Source organism: Clupea harengus, chromosome 6 (assembly GCF_900700415.2).
Source record: "Clupea harengus chromosome 6, Ch_v2.0.2, whole genome shotgun sequence".
Lineage (NCBI taxonomy): Eukaryota > Metazoa > Chordata > Actinopteri > Clupeiformes > Clupeidae > Clupea > Clupea harengus.
This window is the reverse complement of record NC_045157.1, coordinates 18,954,356-18,966,658: the sequence shown is the minus strand read 5'-3', so window position 1 is coordinate 18,966,658 and position 12,303 is coordinate 18,954,356. Positions and strand designations below refer to the sequence as shown.

General features: G+C 39.3%; 1 protein-coding gene across 2 annotated transcripts in view; it reads left to right on the top strand.

Annotated features, from left to right (window-relative positions):
* LOC105892878 (A disintegrin and metalloproteinase with thrombospondin motifs 7) overlaps positions 1 to 11,539 on the top strand; it is a 114,417-nt gene extending 102,878 nt beyond the window's left edge. The window contains exons 27-32 of one of the 2 annotated variants that reach the window (XM_031569256.2): positions 827 to 906; positions 5,497 to 5,664; positions 6,281 to 6,475; positions 7,890 to 7,976; positions 8,539 to 8,648; positions 9,247 to 11,539. In XM_031569256.2, coding sequence (XP_031425116.1) covers positions 827 to 906; positions 5,497 to 5,664; positions 6,281 to 6,475; positions 7,890 to 7,976; positions 8,539 to 8,648; positions 9,247 to 9,786 — 1,180 coding nt within the window. In that variant the 3' untranslated portion in view covers positions 9,787 to 11,539. The remainder of the gene's footprint in view (positions 1 to 826; positions 907 to 5,496; positions 5,665 to 6,280; positions 6,476 to 7,889; positions 7,977 to 8,538; positions 8,649 to 9,246) is intronic. The other variant, XM_031569257.2, reaches the window with a different exon arrangement.
* The last annotated feature ends 764 nt before the right edge of the window (positions 11,540 to 12,303 follow it).

The window sequence follows — 12,303 nt, the reverse complement described above, 5'->3', positions numbered from 1 at the left end:
GCGTTAAGGCAGACAGGCTTTTTCTTTAAGAGCACCTTAAAAACAAAAACAAAGAAGAAACCAAAAAAAGGAGGACAGTGATTCTGAATTGGAAAGATACCTGTACTGGCATATGCTCTCTGCTGAGTTATTGATTAAGAGTTGTTTTGAAAGTGATGAATCACCCAGGCTAATGTTCATAAATTAGATCTCTAAGGCATTGCTTCCCCTGCATAATGAAGAAAACAAGCTTTTAGCCCCATTTGTCAGTGTCATTAGACACCATGCCTGTACCTTGGTGGTGATTACTCTGCTTTTCACTGACTCCCGTTTCATGGGACCTCTTCAGTGACGTCCACCTTCCTTGGCCTCGGATCAGACCTCATGGGGATTCACTTTTAGATACGAAATGTTGCTAGCCAGCAGGTGAATCACTCATGTGGGAAGTTCAGTTAAAGGCAGACTTAATCGGACTGCAGGAAATGATTGATACACAATTTCACAGTGTGATCGAGCTCAAAGCCTGCATTTTAAGTAGAATTTTCCATCAAGGTAAGATAATGCTGTCAGAAGCATAAATAATCAATACACATCCTTTGAAGTTTTGAAGAGTATGCCTCTTTTCTTATGTTTGTCCCTTTTGTCCTGCACCTGCAAAGCAATTGATCAGTATCTTATGTAGTTTCACAGGATGAAATGCAATAAAGCCAGTATTGATTCATTGTATACTCTGATACTTCTACGGAGAGCTGACAGTGCTGTTTTTTAAACTGTGATTTCTGATAATATTTGGTCAGATCAGCGCATAAACAAATCTGTCTTCACTCTCCATATCTCTCCATCCCAGTGCTGACGAGCGGTTTGATGCCACGTTTCATACAAACGTGCTGGTGAACTCCTCAGGAGCGTGCCAGTACATGCCACCAGGTAGGCCAGCCTTCCTCCATCAAAAACATCATTACTAATGAACCTGCCACAAATGTTTTTCGCTGTGGTCCTGGTCAGGATTTATTAGGGTTGACGTTGACGTTATAGCCACCTGCATCTCTCGTCTGTTACATTGGATGTGATGGATAGTGTTTGTCACGGGACACTGGTTAGAGCTGATGCAAGACCTTGGAGGCCCTCTGATCTTTCACCATGAGTATAATTTAGCACCCATGTTCTCATAAGGGCGTGGTTGTTGGCTGTAGTTATTTAGAAAACATTCGTAGGGTGACTCCCTGTTTATTTTAATGGCCTTTTTTCAGTTAGGGTACAACCATATGAATTACAGCTTGCAGCAATTAATGAAAGTGTTATTGCTCATCATTTTTCATATACTAATTAGTTGTCTTTTATGACTTGCATAAAAAGAAACACAAAATGTCTCTAAAGGAGCCAGACAGTCTGCAGCCATTGCTTTAGACCACCCCCCACTGACCCACATATGCCCGGTCCAGTGGCTGCGTCTCCTTCTGATTGCCAAGTCACTTACTCTGACAGTGTGTCTGCCTGTCAAGAAAAAAGTGATTTGTACCACGGTGTTCGTCAGCATTCTCTCCTACTTATTCCTGGCCGGACACACTCACTTTGGTCAGAGGGAAATCACATAGGCACCCCTGGCATGTGCATTTCATTTTATGTAGGGGACATGACCCAAGAGGACATTAATTCGATAGTAGGATGGACCTCACATGTATTCACAGGGATCCATTCATGCAGTGCTGTAATGAAATAATGAGAAATATGCGCAACGGAGAATGGGGGAGTTAGCTGGGTAAGAATTAATCAGGTCACGTTCCTGACAATCTGCTATCTAAACCAAATTGAATTCACCAACATTTGTCTTTCTTGTCCAGTCTATTTCATATAAATGCAACCCCCTGTCTGTCTGCATTCTCTACATCCTTTATTCCTTTACGCCTTTTGTTTAAAGGGGCCATATTATGAAAATTCCACTTTTTTAGTGCTTCTACACATTCATTTGGGTATCTGGCGTGTCTACCAACCCAAAAACGCTGGAAAAAAACCATTGGCGATCTTTGTTATGGTTCCTGGATCTTTGTTATGGTCAGAAACGTCATGATTGAGTCTGCGAATGAGATTCCCGTTTTATTGGCCTGTCACAACACATTGGGAGGTTCCCTACATGGCCTTGGCCCACCCCCACCTCATCCCCAGCCCCCCCCCCCCCACACACTCATTACATATTTGCCAGAGCGCAAGCCATTATTGCAAAGCTCGGATATACTTTGAATAGCTAGCTAGCTAGCAGCATGAAGCAAACTAAGTACTCAAGATGCGCTGTGGTGGGCTGCACAGATCTCTACATCACGTTCCAGCCTCAGAAGACACAAGCGAAATGGATTGAATTCATATTTGAAGGCAATGTCCCTGAATGAACTTCAGGCGAGGGAAATGTAAGTATTTTTAAAAATAATTCTGTTACTTGCCCATTCAGTGTGGTGGTTAACGACGTTAGCATGTTGTAGGGGGACTAATTCAAACAGCGATTTATGAACCGTGTTATTTTAGTGGTGGTTAATTGATACAATCGTGAATAAGTGCTGTGTCTTATCTCCTGAGCAAGCAAGAGTGTCAATATGGGCTAACGAGTTGTAGCTAAAGCCCATAGAAAAGAGCTATACAGCTCGCTAGCTATTAGCACTCTAGCTTGCTCAGGAGAGTTTAGCTGCAGAGAGAAGACACAGCAATTATTCACGATTGTATCAATTGTACATCTAGGTTTCTTTGGCGTCTGTTGTCACGTCCAACAGCACAACATATCACGGGCATTTAGAACTTTGTGTGGGTTGTGGCCGTAAACAAAAAAAATACTGTTCACTGTATGATTATTTCATAATGATTTATGAGAAAAATGCCGGGTTGGTAGTATGCCAATGTTATTGTACCTACTTTTCTGTGTTGTGAAACTGATATTAGGTGTAATGGAATACAACATTTCTTCAAATGCTAGAGATGTATTGGCTTTTAGTTCATGTTTCATGCATTGCAGTGCAAGGATAATGGTCAGTGAGATGACATTTTATTTACAGTATGGAGTATTTTCCTTTTATAACAATCAGGAAAAAACATGAATAACATTGCTGCTCTTGTGGTTAAGGAAGAACATCTGAACAGTGTCCTAGGCTACATCATGTGGCCTGTCAGACAGATCCTCCAAAGCACCATCTGGAGCAGAAGAGCAGGACCACCCAGATTCTCCGTCCCAGAAAGCCCCAAGACCAGCTAACAAAGCTTCTGTACACCAAATACCTGTAACGTCTGAGCAAAGTTTACATTGTATTTAGAGAATAAATGGTGACACACATCTATTGAGTCTTCCTTTGTTAACAGTATGGCTACTGATGGCACAAATTGTGATTTTGTAATCAATGTTTTTATTATAATTGGTCTTTTTTGTATTTATTACCCATGTACTAGCCAGTACATTTAATAACTATGTTTAAAAAGCTCTGTGGCATTCTTTGAAGCAAGTCTATAGAAACAGTTTTGGTATGTAACATGTCAACAGTTGACACATGCAAGATGAGCAGTAAGCAAAGTAAGACAGAGGGAAGATGAATTTATTGTATTTTCTTCCCCAGTTATATTTGTATTGCAGAAATCACTGATGACTCATATGCATAAAAAACAAAACAACTTACTGCTATATTCCCCTTAGACATAAGGCCCATAGTCTGCTCTGTAGATGTTGAATGCATTCTGTAGTGAGAACACATTCAATCACACAGCTAAAAGTCCCGGATGATGCACGTTGGTTGGTTTGGAAGCTGCAGTAGTCTTCTTGTTACCTTGAATATTGAAAGTGTAAGTATCATGGAATATAAAACAAGATGACTGCATAATTACCATGTCATTCACAAATAATTTTACCTGTGGCATCTCCCTGCAGCATCCATTCTCAGGCTCTGTAGGCATTTGCTCACACTTGGCACAATTACGCCTGTATAGATAAAGGGTTTTAAAAAATGACAACATCGCAGGTGAAGTGTATTTGAATGTTGTGTTACAATTACAGACACAAGTTGACAAATACAACGATATAATGAGAAAACAATGTTTGAACGCTGATAAACGGAGGTAAACACGTTACGTTATGTTCTACATCTGTGTTAGTGCCATTTTCCACATTGTAATTTAGACTCAGATTAAGATATTATTTTGTTTAGATTCATATTTAGTGATTGCTCATTATAATGATTGCATAATTGTATTTTATAGTTTTGCATTTCAGTTTAATATATGTTTAGTGTACATGCAATGCTTAGAATAACCAGATATGCATGGGACATAAGAGTTGCTTTGGAGTGCGCGTGGTAGTGAGCTACGACGTAGTCTGCTCGACATTGATGGAATGTATAAGAACTGCCATTTATTTCATTGTTCAGTATTCAGTAAGGACGGAGCGAAAACACTGTTTTCTACCGTTGTTAAACGCACTAAACACGCGTAGAGACTCGTTCTTTCCGTCTAGAGTGGTTAAGTGAATGAATATGTTGAAAATGAATTCCTGATAACAAGAAGGGAACTTTAGCCACTACAACCTGCTTGGTCCATTACTGTTGTCAGATAACATTTTACTTTACAGCTGGACCTTTACTCGTGTATCAGGCATAATGGCGTTCCCGTTACTTGCATTTACATAAACACTTTTCACAAACAGTAACTTACATAAACACACTGTATTTGTGACATACTCGTACATGCACACACTATTATCTAGCATTGCGATGTTCTCGTCACCGACTAGACCGTATGACCTTAGCCAAAGTAAAAACAAGTGAAGTGACAAAGTGTACTTACCATTCAGAAACGTCCTGTTGTACCCTAAATTCTCGAACTTGTTTGGGAGCCTCTTCTTGTTCAGGGTCTGAACAATCTCGTATCCATATTTTACAAAACTAAACTTGGTAAGAATGAGTAGCTAAAAACTAAAAGGTTAGAATGATTAGCCCAAAACCGTAGAGGAGGGGGGAGGAGGGCGGGGGGAGGGGTTAGCTGGCTCATTAGCATAAGCGCTCAAAACAGCTCGCTGACAGAATGGCTGTGTTTGGCAGGGTAAAAAGGATGCCATTAATAATGATCCTTGTGGTATTTTGACCAAAATATGTTACAGACATTTCATTAAGACCCCAAGGAACCATATCAACTTGTGGTAAAATGGGCATACGATGGGTCCTTTAAGTCTGTTCTTATGTTTTGTCTGCATCAATTCCTTTTGTTAATTATAAAACAGGCTTAATGGCTCCATATTGTACAGCAGTGCTCTCCTCTCATGTTTGATTTAGTTTGTTTGAATTCTCAATTTGAAGTTCTGACATCCTTAGTGTTCTTTGCTGAGCTGTTTTTTACACTTTAAACAATTTCTTATTTGTATATGCTTGATTCTAGGCTTATTTTTAGCACATAACTGTGTGTCTGATTAACAAAATTGGGATCTGCTGGGGTTTTTGGCAGCATTTCAGGGTTTCCTCTTTGAGCTAAAAAAACAACCTCAATGCTTGTCTTCAGGAATCTTCAAAAGCACCTGCTACATAGATGTGCGATGGTTTCCCTTTGATGTTCAGCGGTGCGACCTGAAGTTTGGTTCCTGGACATATGGAGGCTGGTCATTAGACCTGCAGATGATTGAGGCTGATATGACAGGGTACATTGCCAATGGAGAATGGGACCTTGTGGGTAAGATAACGGATTTTATTCACCATACAAAGTAACATTTTCTATGTGCTTCATAAAGCACGTAAACAAAAAAGAAAAAACATTTTCACAGTTCCTTGAGTGGGTGTAAAAGCACAAAATATGCTTCCTCTAGTCTATACCATTATGTTCTGGCCAAAATATGACAATGCAATAATTTACTTCTGTAGCAGGAGCATAACTTGCTATAGGCTTCTCTGAAAGGTCAACAGCATAGTTCTGAAACAGAGGTGGCCATACAGTTCTCACAAAAAAATGCCGTTTTTGGTGATTATTAAAACCTGAAGATTTTGCATTATCAGTTTTGCTAAAACGTTCTACAGGCCAGATGGTTAACACTACATTTTATGTTCCAATTCACCCAAATATACAGCATACATTTTGATGTTATGTGTATGATGTGTAAATAGATCCATTAAAAGAAGGGCATCTCAGATTGGGTTGTGGACATGCATTTCTCTCCATTTGGACTTCTCATGTCCCCCAACTCTATCTCTATGTGTGTGTGTTGGGGGGGGGGGTGTATGTGTGTGAGTGTGTGTGTATCTGTGCTTGCACCTATGTTTGATAATGTGCATGTGTGTGCATGTTTACACAGAGGTTCCAGGAAGAAGGAACGAGAAGTTCTACGACTGCTGCAAAGAGCCCTACCCTGATGTGACTTTCACGGTGGTGATGCGCAGACGCACTCTCTACTACGGCCTGAACCTGCTCATCCCCTGCGTGCTCATCTCCACACTGGCTCTGCTGGTCTTCCTGCTGCCAGCCGACTCGGGGGAAAAGATCTCCCTCGGTGAGCCACATCAGCCACTTGGCCCTGTCGGACTATCTATTCTCTTTAGTCTCTTGCAACCTTGCAGTGTGTGGTTGGTTTCTAATGAATGGGAGCGTGGTTTCACTTGATGCAAGCTATACAGTGTTCTGCTGAGGTCACGCATGCAGAGTTGATCAGCGGAAAGCGTATTATGCAGAGCGTTCACTCTCTCGTGCTGCCTAATTGGGTTTCAAGTTTTACTGCCCAAAGTTGTTGGTTCAGTAGAGGGTACATCAGTACCCTTGCGTAAGCGGTATTATGTGCATTTTGGAACTAGGAAGGAACTAAAAGTGTCAATGTAAACAGTTAATGTTACCAAATCATACACAGTGTTGTCAAGCTTCATGTGGGGAATAAATACAATGACTCAATTAAATGTTCTGTATTGGATGACTGCTTAAAACTTCTCCACTTTACCTGCCTCCCCTTCCTCAGAGTAAGATTTATACTCCATTGCAGTAAGCACTGAGCTCTATTTCCCAAAAGCATACATTTTTTGGCTTGGAGGTATCAGAGCAGCCTAGGCAACCTAGCCTGAAATTGGTTGGATGCCAACCATGAAATCCCTGAGGAGGGAATTAGTGGGTTTCCATGTAAGACGGTAGTGGTGTTTTGCGTTGGTATTAGTCATACATTATCTGACAGCATTGTCCCAGTGAGTCACCGGAGTTCACACAGTGATGTTCCAAGATCAATATCCAGAGAAAATTAAATTAGTCATAGAGTTCAGGACTTATGTGTACTCATTTTTTTAATTAATGTCTAGGGAGAGCACACTCTCAGTAAGTGAAATTATTATTGATTATATTTTGTTGTATCTTCTATTTCATGAGAATATATCATGTGTGGATTTGGCTTCACTTAGAGTTAGATCAGGAGCTTTTAGAAGAGAATGAGTGAAACATTTCTCTCATGTTATGCACTATCGGTGTGACAGTACTCGCTACTGCATCACGTCTCATGTAATTTAGTTAGTTCTTAGACAATACCTATTTGTATATGTAATTCTTTGGCGAACGGTTTAAGTTACTTCACAATGAGAAGAAGTACGTAGATAACCATTTTTGGTACCCAGCAAGTCACACACGCAATTAAAGGTCTCAAAACAAATGTTAAATCTGTTAAATGTTTATATAGCCTCCCATTAGAGAAGTGCTTCAAAACTAACTGTGAAATCTTTTTGAAAATAATTGTATATACTTCAGTTAATGTTCAGCTGTATTCAAGCACTAAAACTGCAAATGATGATAATATCTAGGTATTGTCTTTTCCTATGTTACTCCCTACATTAACTTTTTAGTTTTAGTTTTAATGCACTGGTAATCTTAATATTTGCAATTAATCACTGTTAAATTATGCTGTTGGAAGTCATTTTGCCAATGCTGTGTTGCAGGGATCACGGTGCTTCTTTCACTGACAGTGTTTATGCTCTTGGTAGCAGAAATCATGCCAGCAACATCCGACTCTGTGCCTCTAATAGGTAATATATTTTATCAAACTAATGACTTTGAACTGTATGAAGCTGCCAATAATTCCAAAGGTGAAATGCACATAAATATGAATGAAAGAATTATGAAAGCTTGGTCACCATAAAGCCAGACTTCTTCCCTTGAGGGCCAAATGCACTTACTGTAAATGTGTCTGGCTATTTATGTGTCCTCGAAGAGTAGGAGAAGAATTTCCATTTTTGGTCTTAGGAAGCTCGTTGTCAAGTGTTTGTGCACTGAACCACTTTAAGTCCCACCAGGTTTAATAAAGGAGTTGCACTGAATGTTGTGACGAATGAACTGTATAGAACAATGCCGTGTTTAGTTCAGGTTTCCTGAGTACAGCAGAAGGTGTTTTATAGAGGTGGTATTATCCACAGTTTGGTGCTTTTCTTGCAGTGAACATCCTTCACTGTTTCTCCTGTTAGCCAGTATGATTGTAGTTTTTATAGAAATCTCTTTATGCTTATATTTCGTATACCTTTAACTAGTTCTTCGAAGATAATCAATACTGAGATGATCCACAATCCTATTTGCCTTGTTTCTTCTTTTCAGCCCAGTATTTTGCCACAACCATGGTTATTGTTGGACTTTCAGTAATAGCAACAGTTTGGGTGTTACAATACCACCATCATGACCCTGATGGAGGCAAAATGCCAAAATGGGTGAGTACTCGGTAAAGGTAATCAATCTTATGTCAAAGTCACCGTAATATTTTTAAATGTTGGCCATGAAACCATAAGTAAACTTAAATCTGTTTCAGTACCTTTTGTGCAATCTAAAAAACAGCATCTGCTTAAGACACATGAATCATGTTAACTTTAGTTGAAGAGGACGATTTCATAGATCAGAATGTTTTTGCATATTACTTACTCACATTGCTCACCAATCAAAATGAATCATTTTAGGTGATCTGATGGTCCAGGCAGAACAGAGATAACTGACTCCTTTTTATATCAGCTTGACAAAAGTCATATTGGAACAAATGACTCATGGTTATTATGTTGTTGGAAACAAGGCAAAGACCATTCAGGTTTAGGTGACCATTTAGCATTAACAACTACTTCAGATTTGTTTTATCTAACTTATTTATTTTTATTTATTTATTTTTATTTATATATTTTATTCCTATTACCTTTCTGCTATTACACCTGAATTTCCCTACGGGGATTAATACAAGTTTATCTTATCTTATGTCTGTTCTGCTCTGAATATGAATCTTGTATAACACTGGCTAATGTGTCCTGTGTGTGCTCACTAAAGACACGTGTGGTGCTGCTGAACTGGTGCGCCTGGTTCCTGCGCATGAAGCGTCCAGGTGAAGACCGGGTTCGCTCGGCGTGCCACAACAAGCGTCCACGGAGCAGCCTGTCCAGCGTGGACTTGAACGTCAGCACCAGCGGTCCCCAGGCCACCAACGGCAACATGCTCTTCATCGGCTTCCGCGGCATGGACGGTCTGCACTACTCCACCTCACCTGACTCCGGGGTACTTTGCAGCCGGCTGGTGGGCACCGGCGAAGACGAGGTCCTGCTGCCAGGCGTTGCCCAGGCGTCCTCGGCGTCCGTCGGCAGTGCCGAACCCGACCTGTCCAAGATCCTGGAGGAGGTGCGCTACATCGCCAAGCGCTTCCGCGACCAGGATGAGGAGGAGAGCTTGTGCAACGAGTGGAAGTTTGCCGCCTCGGTGATCGACCGCTTATGCCTGATGGCATTCTCGCTCTTTACCACACTGTGCACTACGGGCATTCTCATGTCCGCTCCCAACTTTGTGGAGGCCATATCTAAAGACTTTTTTACTTGAGTTGGTGTCTTCCAGGTTGTCCTTACTCAATCAGTCTCAGCGTTACTTGGCCTGAAAACCACTGACAAGGCCAGTCAAAATACAAGAATATAGCTGCACTCATAATTTGTACACATGAATATTTTAACACATGAATTGGCTAACAGCTGGAGGTACAGCCACATGCATCTGAGTATGCATACAAAGCATATAAAAACCGGCTTATGAAGGGAAAAGTTATTTACATTCAGCCTGGGATTGTTCTTAAATTTTCAGCCATATTTAAACCTCAATATGGTAAACCAGCCTATAGTTTAAGACTTCCCTTTTCAACAATATTAAATACAAATACTTGTCAATGTCCTAACACTTCTCTAACATGCAAATTAAAGACATCTTTCCATTCATATCAGCCTCACTCATGTTCATGTTCAAATCACTTAAGTGTAGTGATTTTATATGCGTGTACACTAATTTTAGTAGTGAAGTGATTTTTTATTTTCAACAGAGTGCTAGACCTATGATTAGATAATGTTTAAGTTTTTTGTCATCTAATACAAAATATTAGAATAATCTCTAAATGTGAATATATTTCAGGTAAAGAACAGTATACTTTACTTTTAGTGCAAGTACTTACTTACTCACTATACTAGCATAGTCCAGTCATGACAGCTTCATTTCTAATGATATTATTGTTGTTTCCCTTTTACTGACAAATATATAGCACTTTATATAACTCACACTTATTGGATATACAGTTCCTATCCTATGCACATAATTGACCTTTCAGCTTTACCCATCATTTATAATGCAGCAAATGCATGTCATATAGTTGTCTGTTGTCTTACAAAATATACTGTACAAATATTCAGATTCATTGGAATCTTGTATGGGGAAAAGCTATCAGAGTGACCGTGTAGAAATACACTCAGAAAGAGTATATGAGGGCCTCTCGAGATTAACTTGCAGCATAGAACGAGAGGTGTGGTGTGGTTCTAGAATGCCACTTTTACCCCTGGCCCCTGGATAAATGTACGCCGATAGAACAGTGCCTGGGGTGGTTTATTTATGGTTGTTGCTGTAATCACTGTTTAGTACCCTACAAATCACAATACTCATATAGGAAAAGTTTCATCAGTCTGTATTGTAGCCGTTTTGTCAAGATCAGAAATAAATGTATTTTTCTAGGTCAAAAAGTATCTGAATAACTCTGTGCTTCTGATGTGTCAATGTCACTGCAGGCCAAAAATGACTCACAACACATATTTAAGACGAGTTAAATAACTATACCATAAAAGTAAATCCATTTGTGAGGATTATAAACATATAGCAGAGTTACACCATCTCTTTGAACAGGAACAAGAAGCTGTATCACAACAACCATGAAGCAATTAACAATAAACTAAATCATCGCTGATTACAACATTTTAACCATTTTTTGTTTTCTTTTGAGCTTGAGAAGATAATTACATAAGCCTCTTTATACTTCATGAGTTTGAGAAATACTACAGCAGGTTTTATTATTTATGAACACATGCATATAAAAACAAAACAAAAATAAAAACAGATACAACAAATTAATGATAATTCAAAAGGTCCTCCCAACTATCCCAAAGCACACATTACATTTTACATTACACATTACAGGTTTTAACAGATACATATCTTTAGCAGTTTGTCTAATACATATATTGCCTTGTGTGCCTTCTTCACAATTATCCTTTAACTTATTGAAGACTTTGATTATTCTTTTGTTATTTACTCCTAATTTACTCTGGTGCACAGAAAAATCAGCTCTCGTCGTGCAGTTAACAGCCACAATGGCAAACGAACCACTATCTGCAAATGATGCAAATCCAGTTAATTTCAAGGTTTCCACTCTCTTGTAAAACACATGACTTGTTAATTGCCTTTGTTGTAATGATTGTTTCATTGTAAACAACCGTAAAAGCCACAGGCACATTTCTTACTGTGTGAAAGGAGACATAACAGAAGCTTTGCGCCTGAAATTGCATCTGTTTATGTTTACAAACATCTCTTAACCATGCTCTGTTTATTCAGTTTGTAGAACATTTTCAACTTTAGTTTTGCTTTGGTACTTTTTATTGAGAAGCCTCTATGTTGTACAGGTCTCTTTGTTCTCACAAATGTTTTGAGATATGCTGATGGCAAAGTGTGTTTTTAGGATACCTCTCAGTGCAGTTAACACACTATATGCATTCAACAATGTCGATTACAATTGTTTTAGTCTAATGTGCTTGAATTCCACTTTTAGTCACATTGCTGTTGATTTGTTTTGTAGTCAGTCATCATTTTTTGTCTGTCCCAGCTTAATCAGCAGTTACTTAACAAATATCTCATCAGAGGTCAACTGGAGTAAAAATTGCATTTGTTTCGTCTTTGGTTTTGTACACATACAGACAGTCACTTAGACATAGAAGAGACAGAATAGGTTATCTAGGATTAATATTGCTAGCTCAAACATACTCTAGCGCATTGCAAATCCATAATATTTAGTCAAGGACCACAAAGGCATCT